The following is a 19160-nucleotide window of genomic DNA, read 5'->3' as shown; positions in this document are numbered from 1 at the left end:
TATGTACTACAGTATCAGCAGAGGCATTGGCCTAATATTTCCAGTACCAGATGAACTATTGGTGCATGCTACTTCATTGAAGGTGTTTTTTTAGCCTGTGTCAATTGAATAAGTTTTTTAAATCAACTTGTCCCTACACTTTTTTTTGTTTTTTGCAGAAGAACAGCTTCTGTTGTCTTTTGAGTAAGCATTAGTGTCAAGTTGAGATGCTGCACAGTAGCCCCGTGATTGTGTATCAGGCAGACCAGACAGTTGTTTCTGCTAGTGCCCATTTATTTTCATCAGAAAGTACTAGAATCCATTTTTGCAATGTGCTCTCTGTCATAACTTATTCGCAAAGAGTCACCCCGCTGCCATATGGCTGTGCTCAAATTATTCTTTTGTTTATCTATTTATTATCTGAGATTAGGCTAGCAAACTCCTTGTGAGCATGATATTGCTTCAGTAACAGACACCCAATAACTTCAGCCAGCCTTTTTCAGAGGGGTAGAGGAGAATAGCATGGCAGACAGTTTGTCGGAGCCTATTTCAACCTTCATCTGCTGAATGTTTCAGATGTTCTTAGCTCTGAGATGATTGGTAGAAGCCACTGTAATAGGTTCTGTGCTATCCTTTCACACTATCTCTACTGCCAAGTGGTCTTAAGGTCTTCAGAATCTCTATTCACATGAATTTGATTGGCTTCCCTTGTGACCTGCTGACATTAGTAGAGACAGCATACAGTATACTGCACATGTATGCCCACTGAAGGAAAAAATGTGGATCATGTGAATCATCTCCAGTAGAGCCTTGATGTGTAGGCTAATTGTGGTATTAGATGTTGTTGGTCCAACAACTGGGCCCTGCAATTGAATCTTTCTGTAGGTGTTGCCACATGAGATGTCATAGGAGGACACTGTATCAATTAGGGGTCAACCGATATGTTTTTTTTTAAAGGGCTGATACAATACTGATCATTAATAATCAAGGATACTGATAACCAATATTTGGGGCTAATATTCATTTATCATGAAAGTGATGTTTTGTAGTGTGTAAATTTACAAGAATGCTACTCAAAAAGCCCTCAATGGCGTATAATAGTCAGTCATATTTGTAAGAAATATGGAGCTCAAAAACTTTCAACTGAAAAATTTATGCAGATTATATTATTATATTTACGCAATTTTTATATAGAACATAAACCGATCAGGCATGACATTACGACCACCTCCTTGTTTCTACGCTCATTGTCCATTTTATCAGCTCCACTTACTATATAGGTGCACTTTGTAGTTCTACAATTACAGACTGTAGTCCATCTGTTTCTCTGCATACTTTGTTAGCCCCCTTTTACCCTGTTCTTCAGTGGTCAGGACCCCCATGGACCCTCACAGAGCAGGTACTATTTGGGTGGTGGATCATTCTCAGCACTGCAGTAACACTGATGTGGTGGTGGTATGTTAGTGTGTGTTGCGCTGGTCTGAGTGGATCAGACACAGAAGTGCTGCTGGACTGAGAATAGTCCACCAACCAAAAATGTCCAGCCAACAGCGTCCTGTGGGCAGCGTCCTGTGACCACTGATGAAGGACTAGAGGATGACCAACACAAACTGTGCAGCAGCAGATGAGCTGTTGTCTCTGACTTTACATCTACAAGGTGGACTGACAAGGTAGGAGTGTTTAATTGAGTGGACAGTGAGTGGACACAGTGTTTAAAAACTCCAGCAGCACTGCTGTGTCTGATCCACTCGTACCAGCACAACACACCACCACCACGCCAGTGTTAATAGTACCTGCTTTGTGAGGGTCCAAGGAGGTCCTGACCACTGAAGAACAGGGTAAAAGGGGGCTAACAAAGTATGCAGAGAAACAGATGGACTACAGTCTGTAATTGTAGAACTACAAAGTACACCTATATAGTAAGTGGAGCTGATAAAATGGACAATGAGCATAGAAACAAGGAGGTAGTCATAATGTTATGCCTGATCGGTGTATTTGTAATATGAGTCACTGACAGTGACACACATCAGGAGCTGAGCATGCCTTTTCAGTATATGGATGCAAGCTAGAAAACCTAGATACAGACTGAAAACTGTATAAAGCCTCCACTAACCAAATATGTAGAGCTGTAAATGTATTGCAGTAAAAAATTTGCAGTAAGAATCTGAGCAATCATGCAGTGAAAGTATTATTACTTTGTTAAAAGCAATAACAATGAGGGAGTATGAATGTTAATATGTTTATTTCATGTTGTTCATCCAAAAATATAGTATTTTACGCAATAACAAGCTGTAGTTGGATGTATTAGATGTATAGTGATTGCCTTTGTAAAATGCACTGCATAATTTCATGGAAACAGCCTGTTTAGCCTGAGCAGAGTGGTGGAATCTTTGGAAGTAGTGAGCTTCAGCTGTTTGTACTTTAAACGAGCAAACATAGAAATGAAATTTGCCAGAAATTATGTATAACTTGTTAAGTAAATGTAAAACGAAATATTATGATTGTTCAAATAATTTACTGTTTGCAAAGGTGGTCCACCGAAGCTCTGCTGTAGGGGTGTATAACTTCTGAATGCGGTATAACTCCTACAGAAACGGTTTGGGTCCTGAACACACTAAACACATTTGGAATTATATGGCTAAGTGCAGTGAGCTTTTGTCCAGCTGTGTTGTTTAAGCTTGACATACCTTTCCTTGATGAGGAAACAGCATCGGCGTTTTTTTGTTTGCTGGGTGGGACATGGAGGCAGACTGCAGAAGCTGATAATCTGTTGACCCCCAGTATCCACCAAGTTGAACTGAACCACTTCTGTGACTGAAACTGCTCCTTCAACATGTTCAATGCAAGTTTGTGCATAATGAAAGAAACAGATCCTTTTGAAAATGTATTTTTAAACTCTACTGCACTGTAATGTGTTTTCCTAGCAGATAACCTGAGTGAAGCCCTGAAGACGCTGAAACTCTCCTCAGCAGACAGCGCCTCAGACAGTGTGGAGAGCTGCCTGGACTGCCTGCTCAAAGCCCTGGCCCACAACAGTAAGCCTGACTGTCCCCTTTATTACTGCAGCCTTTGATAAAAGTAGCTTTCTCCTCACTTCTCTTTATTTAATATATTTAAGGATGAGAAGAGATAAAGTGGAGAAGCTATTATTGTTTTTAGTTTAGTGTTTCACACTGGTACTAGAGTACTCCTCCATGGCACAGACACTCAGCTCATCAGCTAATTTACTGTGAGTGACTTAGTGTGGGGAAAACAATAAAGTGCGCAGTGCAGATGTGTTTAAGAGCAGGATTTGGAAACACTGTAGTAGTACTGTAGTGTTGGAGCCAGTTTATTATTTTGAAAATACATGATTCTGTGTAATTATCTGTTTACTGTCAATATTGTACAATTATGTGATTTAGTAAATGATTTAGTTCAGTAGAGTGCTGCCTTAATATGATGCTTACCTGTAGTAATTGTACCAGTGCCTCTAGAGCAAATGCTCCCAGTCCCAGCCCTGGTGACTACACACCGCACATTTTTCTTCTTTGTCTCATTTAGCACACCTGATTCAACTCTTTAACTGGTTGCCAGGACTGAGATTGGGAATCCCTGCTCTAGAGGGTATACTTGTAAATGCCGCTAGAGACTGACATCATCGATATAAGATGGGTAGTGACAGTCTAAGGGTAAGCAGCGTAGGAAGCGGCATAGGTTTTTAACTGTTTACTGCTGTGTTTACCCTAATGTGTTTCCATTTCACGTTTTACATCTTATTTAATGTTTTTTGAGTTAAGACAGGCAAGTGTGACTTGACAAATGCCTGAATTTTTTTTTTTTTTTTTTTCATCACAAAGATAACATGACATAATGCAGTTTAAAAATGAACCTGCAACTTTGGGGTTTCACACTGTAGTGCTATGAACACAAATGAACATCCGCCACATTATAATTTCAGGAATTTATTGTTTAACCGATTTACTTGCAGGAGCATCCGAACATGGCATGTTACTTTATTGTTACTGTATAAGAACACTGGAGCTGTTTTGTGAGAAGTAAACAACATCTCAACGTATATCAGAGTGCTCTGTGCTCTAACAAAATAATGGCACACACTTAGGGCTGAACGATTTATGGAAAATATCTAATCGCGATTCTTCCAACTAATATTGCAACTGCAATTTAAATTGCGATTTTTCTAAAAAAAAAATGAGGTTCTGAGGCTCGACCCCTGAATGTAGTGCATCTGTCAGTAAGTTGTGGTTGTGATGTCACAACACATGGAGGTTCAGTTGCCTCTGGTTGGTCTACCTCACTTACAGGCCGTTGACAAACTCTTATTAGGTTCGGATTCCCCTCTTAAAACTTAAAACATTGTTTTTGCTAATGTACACACCAAAAATGGTTCTTCAAGGTTTCTTTAGTAAAGACAATGGTTCTACGTAGAGCCATAAGGACTCAGCAACCCTTTTGCATGCATAAAACGTTCTCTGCGTGGTGAAATCGTTCTTCAGATTGATGGAGAATATGTTGTATATGGTTCTATGTAGAACCTTTTTGAAAAGAGTTCTCTATAAGCCAAAATGTTGCTAGACATCAACAAGCACCAGAGTAACAGTACCAGCCCTTTTTTATGCTATACAGAACCACATTGGACACATTCTCTAATCTGATGAAGCTTTTCACCATGCAAAGAACTTCTTATGCATGCAAATGAGTCTAAGTGTTCATGGTTCTATATAGAATGACTGTCTTTACTAAAGAACCATTTTTTTAAGAACCTTGAAGAACTATATTTTTTTAAGAGTGTAGGCTATAAATAAAGAAAATTGCAGCTCTTAAATTGTGATTCCGATATAAAAACGATTAATCTTTCAGACCTACACACACTACACGTTTAAGAGAAGCTAGATAACTTTGTTTGGCTACCATAATAGATACTTGTTCAGCTCATGTTTACTTATGTGTCCCCTCTGTTTTTTTTTCATATGCACTGACTGTAACTACAGACATGCGGGTCGAAGATAAATTTACTATTACTTCATTAGGGTATGAGGCTGAAATGGCTTCTTATTTGCCAGGTTCTCGTTCAAATTTTCCTGTTTCAACTTAAATGGTTCAGCAGTTACATGCTGGTTTCTGAGGCTGCTGCTGTAACTGCTGCACCATTTAAGGTGTAACATAAATAAGTGCTCAGTGTTTGCAAAATGCAATTCTGGCCAGCTCTTTTTCTAGCCAATATCAGTCAATGGTAAAATCCATTTGCTTACCAGAGAGATCAAGATTGAGCTTGTGCCCAACGTAAAAATTTACTGTAGAAAACGTTCACTGCCATTTAAAAAAATGTAAAATGTGCACCTTTGTGCATGATCCTGTTATAATAGTCTTCATTAGAAATCCTTGAGTCTCACATAGATCCTTTTTGAAAATGTTCTGGAAAGGGATACAAATTCTCCCGTAGATTCTGCAGCCTTTTGTATGGATATGAGCAGCACTGTGTTGTAGGCTGCATGTTGTTTTGATGAATGTAATGGTTGACTGCTCTAGGCCTTTAATTTATGTGTAGATCTTTCTGTGGGCTGAGAGGTGCTGCTGTAGTGATGCTCAGGACAGTCATAAATTATTATGGAGCTAGTGGAGTGTGCCAAGGAAGAGGGGTGAAGCCAGTTCACTAGCTCTTGCCTGCTAGCTCCTCCCCCCGACACACGTACACACACATACAACACTCGCCTGCATTTCAGCCATTGTAGACTTTAACATCCAGTGCTACCTGGTCCTGTTGTATCTATCTGCTGTCCCCAGACAGGTTCAGTCTCAGCTATGCTGCTCTTTGATTAGCTATTTAATGGCTAATATAACATTTTACCCCTGAGGGTTGGTTTACCAACCAGGGATTGACCCTAATCCTGGATATTCTCCATTCAAAATGCTGTGCAGTCAAGGACTAGACTTAGTCCCTGTCCTGAAAAGCAACCTTAAGTGTTTGGCTTCAAGAGTGGCTAAGTTCATTCAACTGAAGTTCATTCTCAGTCCAGAAGCAGCTATCACATACTGTAAATCACAACACACTAAAAAATAGCCATTGTAATTTATGTAATTCTTATGAACTATCATATGATGCATCACTTCCACATTAATACATATATGATTAAATCAATTATGAATTATTTTCTTACAATTGGCAGTGATTGTGTTGATGTGATTGATTTTATTCATGTGGAACTGATGTACACATTTGAATCAGGTAAATATAGAGCCAGTATTTGCATAAATTCATATAGTTACTCAAAAGAATAAAATTATGAACTATATAGGTTTAAAACTTGAATATCACATTGCATATGTACCGAAACTTGCAATGAAATGTACTTGAAACTGATTTACTTGATTCAAATCAATAAATTGGCTATAAATTAACAAGATTATACTATCCGGAAAAAAAATATATATTGTCAATTTTTAATAAATGCTGATGATAAATCAGTCAACTGAATTGAATCATTTAACTTTTTTTAATGTATGCATATCTGACATGTGCATTTGTTTTACATCACACAAATGTATTTCAGATTCTGTGTCATTTTTGCATAATATTAATTCCTTGTTTTTCTGTATTTACAGATGTGGAAGCCAGTGAAAAGATCCAGGAGATGGGTGTTCTTCCCATGATGCCTTCTTTACTGGCCACACAGAATTCCTGTACACCCAAAGTAGCCAACATCATAGCAGAGCTAGCCAAAAACGGTGAGGCTTCATTTAAACATCAGCCTATTTGTGTTATTTAGACAGATCCACCTGTTTGCGCTTGTCATTTAATAACATCTCTTACCTCCCAATGTATCGTGATTTATGCAGACGTTCCTCAGTATGTTACATGTTTTGATTTTTGGTAGGTATTTTGTAGTAATAAAGTGTGTTTGTGGCCAATAGAATTTGTTTTAGCAATTTTAGGTTCTGGCCTAGATTCAGTAATAGATAGTAGACCTGATGATGGCCTAGATAACAAACATAGAGCAGGGTCTTCACAGACAATTTTTAAGAACAGCAATATAACCTCAATTCAGATCAGAGCTAAGTGAGAAGGTTGAAAAGTAGAGATTTAAGTGCCAAAAATGAATTTTAATTACGTCTATTTTCCTTCGTGTCTGTATCGTCCCATCCAGCCCACAGTGTATTACTTTGCTGTATTGTTTTTGCCAGCTCCACAATGCTGGCCCTCCTAGTCTGACAACAGATGGAGCTTGCCTGACTAACAGACGGAACGATATGAAGTATTATGTCTCCTCCCTCTGTTTCTCTGGCAGTACCATCCGTATCTGAACTATTTACTACTTTAAGTGTAGCTTGGGGAATATCTAAGTTTCAGAAGAAATATATTAATGTCTCAAATATTGAGCTAGTATTTAACTTAACATATTTTCATTAATATGTAATACCTTGATGTTACATGAATTCAGTACTGTGTTTTGGAAGATTATTAAGTGATGGTAGGTTAATGAATAGTGGCATTTTAAAATATTTCTCCAAAAATATGATTCCGTCTTGGAAGACTTAATATGCAGACTCGTGCTCCCCAAAGTGCAGACACAGCCATGCTGTTCATGACAGCTTGGCAGGCTGACTAGACTGTTCTTTTTTGCGAAGATATACTGCGGCCTCTTTTTTGCTGAGGAAATTGGGGCTTTTTCAAGGTGAGTTAGATGTGCAGTTCAAAAAACAGATGCTTAGTGTTTTCCACAATGTGAATACTGTAATTAGTTCAAAGATATAGACACAGTGTTTTTGTGTGGAAAGTCTTTTATTTATTGTGACTTACAACCAGCTGTTATTAGTCGGTGACTGATTGTTAATCCGTAAGCCTAAAATCAAGGATATGACCAATCAAAAATATCAGTTACAAAATGGACAGTTTCAGTTCTGACATCTGATTCACTGATCCATGATAGAACCCATTGTAAAATACTTAATATGTGTACATTTATGAGCAATACATCAAATTAATTCTCTATAAATGCACTGAAATATTAAAGACTGCACCTTGTGTGGACTGTGGATCCTGGTTTTTGTTTAAACTGAGGAGCAGCTGTTAATAGGTAAATGGTTGCATGCCCAAAAACAAAACAGGTGAGAAAATGAGTGGAATGAGTGGAAGACCGGGGCTAACTTTGGCTCACTGTACTTCGGTAGCTGTCAAAAGCTGTTACTGTCCATCATGTCTTTCTCTATAAGTTTTCACACCCATGTGATTTCCATACATCACCATGCATCAAACTCCCTCTTGGAGTCTTATCATTTTGGATGTTTGCTTTTGTGTACGTGGTACATTGTTGCTGTTGTGCTATGGCCCTCTCGAAAAAAAAAGTGGTCCCAAATGCCACCTTTTTTAGCTGTTTAGCCTGCGCTTTATTTTTTAGTAGACCCATCTAGTGGAATGAATTGCCTCTTGCGCCCTCTTTTGTGCAGTTCAGAAACTATCCTCAACTTAAGTTTGCCTGTTCAAATAGGACCTGTCATTTGTTCAACATTAAATAAAATCAGCGCTTAAATTAACCGACATATTGTGTCATGATCATAGACCCTACTGCTGTATACCACACTGATGTTCAACAAAGAATCTAACACCCACTATGAAACACCTCAGCTTTCACCCCCCTCTGTCGCTTCATGTTCAGTTACTTTATTCTTTGTCATCCTTCCAGCCTGCAAAGCCCATAAAACCTCAGTTCTGCAGAGTCTGTCTGTTCAGTGCTTTTAGGCTAATTACACAAGCTTTTCTTTAGACCATGCTTAAGGAGGACTGCAAGAAGAGAGGTTGGAAGTGAATGGAGTTTGTATAAGATAAAAAGGTTTAAAATAATGAATGGGCTATTAGCAACGCGCAAGGCAGCTAATGACGATAGCCTGCTGGTGTGCCAGCGATTTGGCAGCCTCCTGCTGGCATGGGGCTAGTAGCGTTGCACTGGGAGCATCTGCGCTCCGTCCATTTGAGGCTTTAGCGCTTTGGGGACATTGCTCTTCATGGGGAATGGGGACTTTTTAAGGTGTTTATAATTACTGTCCCATTTTAGAAGACCCTTGAAAGAGGGCCAAAAAATACGACAACCTGCTTTTGAAAGAACAAGGATGCACCAGATGCATCCTCCATCATTTCTGATCAGCACCACACACACACACACACACACACACACACACACACACACACACACACACACACATGTATAATGAAAATATTTTACATGGCAAAAACAGAAAATTGACTAAGAAAATTCAAAATCACCCAGTTTATGAGCATCTGTAAGCTTCTTGTTTTTAACATCACTTTTTGATGTTTTCATGGGAGTGGCTTTCCTCATTAAATTTTAGCAGCAGCTGTGATTTTGGCAGGAATGTGGACAGCAACTTGCTGTAGCATGGCTGTAGTTAATTAGCAGACTGTTCCAGTTTCATACATTATGTAAGGTACAGAAGGTTTTGAGGCGTTTTCATGGTTTTAACTGCTTTCAGTTAGAACATTCGTAATTACTCAGTTAAACTCCATTACTAATTATTAGAATAATTATTGCTCAGAATTTACTTTCTCTTTTATCAGTGATTGGGAGTGAAAGTTGGCAGTTGGCATGATGATAATGCCACTTTAGATTAACCTATTAGTCCGTCCTGCAGTAAGAAACCTAATGCAGTTTGATGGACACCCATTCATATCCATTTTTACCATGTAGTATTTCTCTAGACCACAAGCATTTACATTTTTTTTTATTATATTATATATTTAAGTCATTCATGTGAGTTGGGTCTGTAGTGTCATCAGAGAATTACTAGAGAATTTTAGTTTTGCTATTGACTGCAGAACTTGCATTGTACAAAAGTAAACCCTACTAAAACCGTCAGGTTCAACACAGCTTCAAATAACGAGTCCTTCATTAAAGAAAAGCAGAGAACTGAAGCTCTACATGCAGTATGGTAAAAAAGGAAAGATGCAAAACAACTTAAAAGGGTTATTCTGAATGTAACATCATTCTGGCTAGCATAATATATAATCTGCTTGAAGTTTGTGATCTTTAACAATAAGAAAGAAATGTGATCTGTAACAATAAAATTGCAGCTTGGTAAGCTGACCACCTCAGCTAAATTAGCTAGTACGCTAGCCAGCATCCAAACTGCATGCTATTCGTCTGGTTCCAGTTGCATCGCTGCTTTCCTCTGAACACTTTTAATGCATGTAGCGCTTCATTATGTACATCAGAATGAAGATTCTGTAGTGACAAGCTTGTTATTTGAAGCTGTATTAAACCTGACACTGCTGCATGCTACGGGAGAACATTACAGTAATGACTGTTCATGACCGTAGCTATACTGATAAGCAAAGTTCATACGTGTAAGGTTGGAAACTAAACGTTTTATTCAATCATCCCATTAAGTTTGGCAGTTATAATCAATTTTGTTTTTTTTTCTCATGCTGAAATTTTATGAGTCCTTATTCTTGAGTATGAGTTGAATAACAGGTCAGATAAAGTCAAATCATGAGTTAGTCAGCATGCACTTTGAGTAAGACAATCCCAGTCTCTGAGTCTTGTCCCCATATTTGATTAATTACATCTCGGTCTCTTTCCCCAGAGTTCATGCGAAGTCCATGTGTGGAGGCAGGACTCATACCCCCCTTGGTTCAGCTGTTGAACTGCAAAGACCAGGAGGTACTGCTTCAGACGGGTCGAGCCTTGGGCAACATCTGCTATGACAGCCGTGAGTACCCTCCCCCAACCCCCCACCTCATACCTACTGCTGGCCTGTCTGAGAGGAGCCATTTCAGAGCCTACGGGGAAAGTATAAAGAGGATTAGTGCAGAAATGGTTCAGAATCACAGCAGAGTTACTTTGATAAAATGGAGAACAAAGTAGACGCCATGGCCTTTTTATGACTCATTGCAGTCTGTCTTTTAGAAGCACAGCAAATAACTCCATCTCACCCACTCACTTACCTTAGCTTAATTGCTTTGTTACTATGGAGTATCTAATGGATTTGATTTTATGTGTGAATTCAAAGTGCAGAAACAATATCTGCTGGCCGTTTATTGCTTATTGTTAGAGTTCTGCTTACTCCTTCTTTTAACTAATTATCCTCATTCCGTACATGCTAATTAGTCTGGTGCTTTCATGGTAACATGTTGTGATATCTTTGGATGATGCCTTATTATAAGATGTAAGGCACTTCACTGCCTCCTTGACTCTGTGCTCTGTTGTTGGGACTTAGTGGAGTAGTGGAGGAATGGTATATGACTTTGACCAGAGTGAAGAGAAAGTAGGAAGAGACTTGTTGGCTGAGTGACAGAGAATGTCAAGTCTTTTCTCTCCTAGAGTGTTTGCACATCACTAACATAGCCTAGCCAGTGGTGAGAAGAATGGAAAACATGAATATTTTTGCAGTTCTGCACCATCAGGTTCTGAAAAGTCAGCTCAGAGGTATGTAGATAGGTTAAGTAAAGCTGAATCTGGTGTATCCACTAAACAATCAGTGGTGAAGTGCATGGATCATTTTTGCCAAATTGCCATTAATGAGTATCAATAAATCACCCAAAAAGACCAAAAACTAGTGCACAACCAGCAGTAGCAATTTAGGTTACAGCAGTTTTATGCCGTGCCCTTGGATTATGCTATTTATTCATTCTCACAAAATCACCTCAAACCAAGTTCATAAATATTTGAGCATCATAATCAAACCGAACTCATATAATAAAGCAGGTCGGTTGGAGCTCTTTATGGTACAGTAAAAAGTTCAATTCTTTATTTTTCTGTCTTAAAGTTTTTTGGCATTTTTGATTCTAATACAACATGTCCACATATCTCTTTCTCATGACTGATATTTATCAGTGTTTTTTTTAATTACAAAGAATAAGTTCATATTACTTGTTGAACTGTTGGTTCTCTTACCTTTTATTGTTGTCTTTTTAAAATCTAAGCAACCAAACCAACATAATGTTATGTGGCAAGTTAAGGAAATGAAAACCTCACTGGTAGTCAATGTTACAGTAATGAGATAAAATTGCAAAATATCATGTCCTCTAAAATATATGTGTTTTAATAATTAGCTTTAAAATGCTTATTTCCACAACAGAGATTATGGAAAGAAAAGTTGGGAAATAACACTATTTACAGATTATCCTCAATCATCCACAATTCTTACAAACTTACTTAGATTAGGAAACCCTACTAAAATTAAATTCGAAATCAGTGAAATGAAAGTTATATTATGTTCAACCAGGCGACGTTTGTTTATCCAAAAAAAATGTCGGGTTTTATTCATTTTAATTTTTTCCAAGTTTTCCATGTCCTGGTATTATTTGTCATGACTGTGAGAATAGCATGTGAGAAGCTGGTGAAAATAGGTTCATCTGCACTCATAAATGATCAAAAAAGCACATGAGAAAGTACCAATTCATGTATATATGTTCACTGATAAGCTTGCCTCTGTCTGAAGTAGACAGCCACTGTCCTGCTCTGTGGAGAGCTGAGTGATGGAGCAGCTGAACTGGAGCCCAGCTGAGAGTGACCCTGGGCCAGGGCCAACACATGTCATCACAGCATCAGCCTGAGAGCTCCAGCTGAGATTAATCTTTGTCAGTGACTAAGACCATTGAATATCTTAAACCAGCGAATATATGTGGATGTCCTTGGCTATTGTGTAGTCACCTTACAGTAAGCATATTACAGCAATGCTGCCCTTAGTCTGAGTAGTTCTTTTGAAGGATTGAAAGGAATAATGATGAGGCTTCAAGGCTTCATCTGAAGCAGAAGACTGACAGGACTAATGCTTGCTCTTTGGAACCCAACCAGAAAGGCTGACTATGAAAGCTCTCTCGCTCCTTCCCTTTCTTCATGATTCATGAGTTGTGTTTGTGTAGGGTTTGTGGGTAGTGGGCAGCTGTCCTAGACTCTGTGTGGGCATGGGTGAGTGAGACCTGGAGCTTTGTTCATGCCAATTGGAGTGACTCACAGCTCACACACAGCTACAGCTATAAACAGGAGAGAATTACTGAGTGCTGAGTTAAAATGTTCTCTATTCCAATATGTACATATATGTGCTTTGGAATGAATATGCACTATCCGAGTGACTGGGGGGCTATCGGGTTTCGGACTTCAGAAACAAGAATAATATCAGCAAAAAGTGACATTTTCTCTTACGATACACATTTAAGAATGAAAGTGCCAAAAGTGTTCTTTGGAGCAGTAGCTGTGTGGTGATAAAAAACAAAAAAAAACATCTTGGAGGGAAAAAATTTGCCACAAATATTGCATGACAGGCTGCTATTAATCTACAGACTGAGTAGCCTCTGCAGAAATTCTGAAAAATTGTTGGAATTCCCATCAAAGAGATTACTGTTTTATTCTAGTTTTTCAGGCTTGCCATACACAGTGTGTGTCCAACTCCAGACAGATGCCAAATAATGATATAATAAGAAAATTATCATTTTTGATCCTGTGAATTCATACAAACTCCTTAACAGTGGAGTAATGGTCTGGATATGCTAATGTCACTATCTTATTCTTTCACTGACTTTTCTAGCTGGTGTGTATGGGTGCCTGCTCTTTTGAGTACTGTAGTATTTTCAAGTCACTCTAAGCCCATGTATAGTGTACAAATAGGTATTCAACTGGCATATTTAATTCAGGTAACTTCCTGTCCTGTCACTCAGCCACTGCAGATTTAACTCAGTTACTAGTGTATTTCACTAGACATTGGCATATTTAACCAGTGAAGACTCATATGATCTTTGATTTCACCCAGTTATTGGCATATTTCACTTGGTTTTGGCATATTTCTCTCAGTCATTGGCATATACTGTGGGTAGCCAACACTGCTTGCCTTTCTAGTTAGCAAACTAATGCAGTATTACTGTTCCGTGACCCCACAGAAATCCATACTAGATCACACATGGCTTGTAGTTGAAGGGGCAGTCAAGCTACAGTCTTTAAGAGAAACAGACAAAGGCTAATCATTTGACAACCGGTAAGGTTACTAGCTTAGTATACAGCATAACTTACTTCATCTCATACCTTGTAGCTGGAGAACTGTGAGTTATGAGGAGTTATTTAGGTGATACAAAACATGAATCCAATAAATAATGTTTGTTGGTGGTTTTATTCCATTAAATCTGTTTGATTAGAGTATAAAATGAGCTTTATGTGTTTTACCACTGCAATGCGCCTGTGTGCTAACGTTATTTGACTAGGACTGCATCTGAATAGTTGAATGAACCTACCTTTTGTATCAGCTTTCCTTGATCTCTTTCTGATCTCTGATCTGATAGCCATATAGATCCACATAGTAGTCAGCTCCGCAAATAAATTTAGTCCATGGGCTTTGGATCAGCGAAAATCTTGGAAAGCAGATAGAAATCCTTTCATACAGCAGATTTGTTCAACTATTCAGAACCAGCTTAGACTGTCTGACCCTGCCACAATGGCAGATCATGGTGATAGATGACGCATGTTGGATATTCTCAATGTTGTTGGCAGTCGACTTAAGTGTAATTGAAAGGTTCTTTAGGGAACAAAAGTAGTTCTTCCTGCTCCAAAGAGATGTTTTTGGAACCTTTATTTGGATGCACACTATATGACCAAAAGTATAAGGACACACCTAGTAATTATTGAGTTTAGGTGTTTCAGCCAAACCCCTTTGCTAACAGGTGTATAAAATAAAGCATGTAGACATGCAGTCTCCATAGACCAACACTGACAGCAGAATGGGTTGAGCTCAGTGACTTGTGGCAATATTGTAGGATGCCACGTGTGCCACAAATCAGTTCATGAAATGTAAGCACCTAGAAATAACAACAGATGAGCCATGAAATGGCAGACCTTGCAAAAACACAGAGTGGGACTGCTGCTGAGTGTTGCAGCATGTGGCTCACTCACTTCAGCCTCTGAATAAAAAGATCATTAAGAAGATCACTTTGCACAATGCTAAGGGTTGGCTGGAGTTGGGTATCCCTATCTGGCAGTTTGGTGGAGGAGGGATAATGGTCTGGGTTGTATTTTTATGCTTTGGGCTAGGTAGCTTGGTTCAAATGAAGGGTAATGTTTATGCTACAGTTTACAAAGACATTTATATGCTTCCAAATTTGTGACAACAGTTAGGGGAAGACCCTTTCCTGTTCTAGCATGACTGTTTCCCTGTGCACAGTAAAGACATGGTTTGACAAGTTGTAGAGGAATTGTAGTGGTCTGCACAGAGCCCTGACCTCACTGAACACCTTTGGGATGAATTGGAGCCAGGCCTTCTCGTCCAACGTCAATACCTGACCTCAGAAATGCTCTTTTGACTAAATGGACACAAATTCCCACAGATACATCCTCCCAGGAGAGTTCTGGATATTTTAGCTGCAAAGGTGGGGGGGCAGTCTCCATATTAATGCCCATGATTTTAGAATGGAAAGCTCAAATAGGTGTGATGGTCAGGTGTGCACATACTTTTGGTCATATAGTGTATTTATGGTCCTGTAATCTTTATTTCAGTGACTTGGATTTATCATACGACTGACCAGTCATATGATAAATCCATATTTTCATATAACCTCATTCTCAGGCTCTAGAATGCTCAATTTATTTAAGATTTTGTTGAATTACTAGATTATATAACAGAGTAATCATGTTTGATTTGCTGTATTTCTGAGTGAAATTGGAGTTGGGCAAAATGCCAGAAATACCGTATGACTGGGTATGGAATTCATATTATTATCATTATTATTATACTTGTTTCTGCAATCACGAAATGTTCCATTATGTGCATCACTGATCTTACAAATTATATAATTTTACAATGTTCAGCCCAAGCTCTTCTATGTGCAGCGAAGAAATACTGTTTGTTTGCTATAGAAGATGAGTCTGTGATAGAGCATTCCAAACAGTAATATTTTGTTACATGTTGTTTATCCCCTAACCTTGACGATAGCTTCTTGTACACTTAGGTGGGTGTGCGTGGGTGGGTGTATGTCTGTAGTGAATAACACTGAAGCATTCAGGTTATTTATTCTGTGATTGAATAGATGGTTGCTGTCCAAGGTAGTTAGTAGTGTGATGTGTAGGCCTGTATGCATGTAGCAGTATGATTTATGTAATGCCCCTGAAATCCTGGGCACAAGTGGCACTGTTTAAACTCGTGATTAATAAACTAATTTTGAATGTGCTAATTGTTTCATTTGACCATAGATTTTGTAAACATTGGACCAAAGTGTATAATTTCATTTAGGCTGGGTTAGACAGCGTCTCTAAAGGCTTTACACTTCCTGTAATAGTTGTGTTTTGGCTGTCCAAGTGCAATGGATTACTCCTTTGAAACTAATAGCATATGAGCTAAAAGCTGGACAGCAGCTACAAATAAGAAGCCTCTTGCTGATTTCTGTATATTGTTTCTAATTGCAAAAAGAAAATGCTGCAAAAGCACTGCTCTCTGGAGGTGTCTCTCACTCCGACAGTACTCCCGTGCTGCTTTCCGGAAGCCTCGCGCAGAGCTCGCTCACTGGCAGACTTTTCTGTGCTGCTCAGCTGTGATTCATATCTCCCCCACTGCTCTGGCTTTTCTCCCAGCTGGTTTGATAGTGGCTACTAATGCAGGAGTCCAGCCTGGTCTAATGCTTGTTGCTCTGGAGGTGAGAACAGGCACAGAGCTGTCAAATGTACTTTTATAATTGAATATTTAATACTTTTATAGGTTCTCACTTATTCTGATAATTCATGATTGCATTTCTTTAAATCAGAAATCCACCAAAACTTACTGATTTTGCTTAAGAAGAAGGCTATAGTCTAAATGTTTGGGTAGAGTTATGCTTTCATGATCAATCTCTGCTCCGCCTACAAATTCTTTTTTTGTATGAGTTCTTTTGTAGCAACTGTTGTGAAGTTGGACCTACCTTTACAGAAGGGTGGTAAAAATCCCATTTGACCTTGTGGGAAACTGTAATTTTTTTTCCAAAGGTTGGAAATGTGTGCATTACTAATTTTAAGTGAAACGTGGTTTACAGTTCACATGAGAGATCAGGTGAGTTTTTTTTGTGTGTAGTAGAAAATTGGTTGTCATTTTTAACCTTCCAAGTTTTTATTAGAGACAACAAAGCAGTACAGCTTGTTAGTGTAGCATTTCATACTGGAACCTCAGTGTTATGTAGTGAATCTAAACGTCAATGCAGGGATGTGAATTTTGGCAAATTCTTTTAACCAGCCATTATTAGTCTGTGGTTAATCACTAACCGACAGTCCTAGAATCACAGACATGACCCATGAAAACATAAACGAAACACTGTGTTGTATATAAACAAGGCTAATGTAACAAATATGACAGTAACATATGTAATCTACTTACTTACATTAACCACATATTATTGGCCTAAGTTAACAAATATTTATGATCTGACTGAATCTGGCTTGAAGTACATATGCATAGTTTAAACAACAATCAGCATAAGTCGCTACCTTACAGCTTTTAAGCTCTTTTGTCATGGGACTAAGTACACAGGCCAACTGTTAGCTAACAAACACATTTGTAGGCTGAAGCTTGAAGTTGCACTCAACAGAAGCGACATGATGTTTAAGAAAGAGTCTGTTGTAGCCTCCCTGTGGCTAAATATCATAGTCATTTTTGTTGAATAATACCAACATCAAAATAAGCAGGGTGTCTGGGTCGACCTTGGCCATTGACAAGGCTGAAAAGCATGGATCACTGTGAGCTGTAGCTACTCAGAAATTGTGTAAACTACACATAGGATGGTTTAATCTCAGTAAAGTCGGAGTTGTGCATCGCTAAGTAGGGCTACTGGAACAAGTTGTGCTCTTGCACACTTACGTGTGTAATTAACAAAAAGTTTTCAGGTTAAATGAAAAACTCTATCCGAATATTAAATAAATAGCTTGTCAGAAATTAAATGAACTTTTTCATTAAAAGCATTGGTCGAACATTTATGTATTCATCAGTTAACGGTTAATCGGTTAATCATTAACATCCCTTTGTTCCAAACTTGTTATTAATGGACACTCAACCCAGTCTCGCAGCAGTTGCTACGAAAGAATGCATTTGTGGGTGGAGCATGGGTAGATCAGTTGGTGTCTATTCACCAGGGACTGCAACATTACCTACTTTTCAGTTTTCATGTTTGGGTAACCATCATATGCTAGATGCCTAATTAAAACTCTATTTAAAATGATGTGAATATATTTAAATGACTCGGGATATCAGGAGTGCATTTTATCTTTCTGTCTTTTCTGAATCCAGCAACTCCCCATGTGTGCTTACCCAGCGTGGGTGATGCTGCTGTCGACTCTGCAGCTGTGGCTTTGAATGATGGCCTGTAATTTGCTGGTGCAGGAGAAAAGAGACGTTTCCTTCGTTCCTTCGAAGATAGGAGAAGACAGGAGGGGAGTAGAATGGAGGGGACTGGGGAGGAGTGGAGTGGAGCAGAGGTGCGATTGAGCTGATATGGCGTATATGACAGAGGATGCAACAAAGCTGCTGCTATGATTTTCACTGGGACGGTAGAGAGGAAGAGAGGTTTGGAGAGGTCTGTTTGAAATCCGGTGGTTGTTCCTTTTTCAGTTTATTTCACATAGTAAGCATTAGTTTCATCTGTATCCTCAGGCCATGTATCACCTATTTACCAGGGTGCCACTTTCTGATTCACTCACTGATTAAATGTTTAAATCTGATGACATTTCTTTAGGAATTGATTCAGCGCATCATATAATCTCAAATTTTGTTTTGATTATGTTGTGACGATGCAGAAATATTAAGGTACACTCAATTCAGAAAACTGACAATGAAAACAAAACACCTGAACACACCAATTCAACCGAAGTCATATTCTTTACGATTTATTTCTGGAAGACTGAGAAAATATACAGGCTAACATTTCAGTTCAGTTAGGTTTCGCTTGTTTTTGTGAGTAAGTATGTAATGTTATACTTTACTACCCTGAAACATGACAGCCTGAGCATGTTGCCAAGGATGTGTTGTTAAGGACGTGGCTGAGAAGGTAGATATAGTGTAGCTCTATGAGCACTGACTAGGCTAACTACTCTAGCTGATTTTATCTAGGTCCAGAAACAATGGAAAGATATTTTTCTGACAAATATCATGTTGGCACATTGTCCACTGAGGAGAAGAAACCTTGTGTAGAAGACAGTGGGTCCCCATCAGCATCCAGCATTAGCTCTGTT

General features: G+C 38.6%; 1 protein-coding gene across 3 annotated transcripts in view; it reads left to right on the top strand.

The window, feature by feature from the left end:
• Nucleotides 1-19160, top strand: part of rap1gds1 (RAP1, GTP-GDP dissociation stimulator 1) — a 52178-nt gene that overhangs the window by 5184 nt on the left and 27834 nt on the right. For 2 of the 3 annotated variants that reach the window (XM_036597750.1, XM_036597748.1), the window contains exons 2-4: nt 2904-3014; nt 6583-6705; nt 10576-10701. In XM_036597750.1, coding sequence (XP_036453643.1) covers nt 2904-3014; nt 6583-6705; nt 10576-10701 — 360 coding nt within the window. The remainder of the gene's footprint in view (nt 1-2903; nt 3015-6582; nt 6706-10575; nt 10702-19160) is intronic. The other variant, XM_036597749.1, reaches the window with a different exon arrangement.

The sequence above is a fragment of the Colossoma macropomum genome, unplaced genomic scaffold, assembly GCF_904425465.1.
Source record: "Colossoma macropomum unplaced genomic scaffold, Colossoma_macropomum, whole genome shotgun sequence".
NCBI lineage: Eukaryota > Metazoa > Chordata > Actinopteri > Characiformes > Serrasalmidae > Colossoma > Colossoma macropomum.
This window is presented reverse-complemented; position numbering and strand designations above follow the sequence as displayed.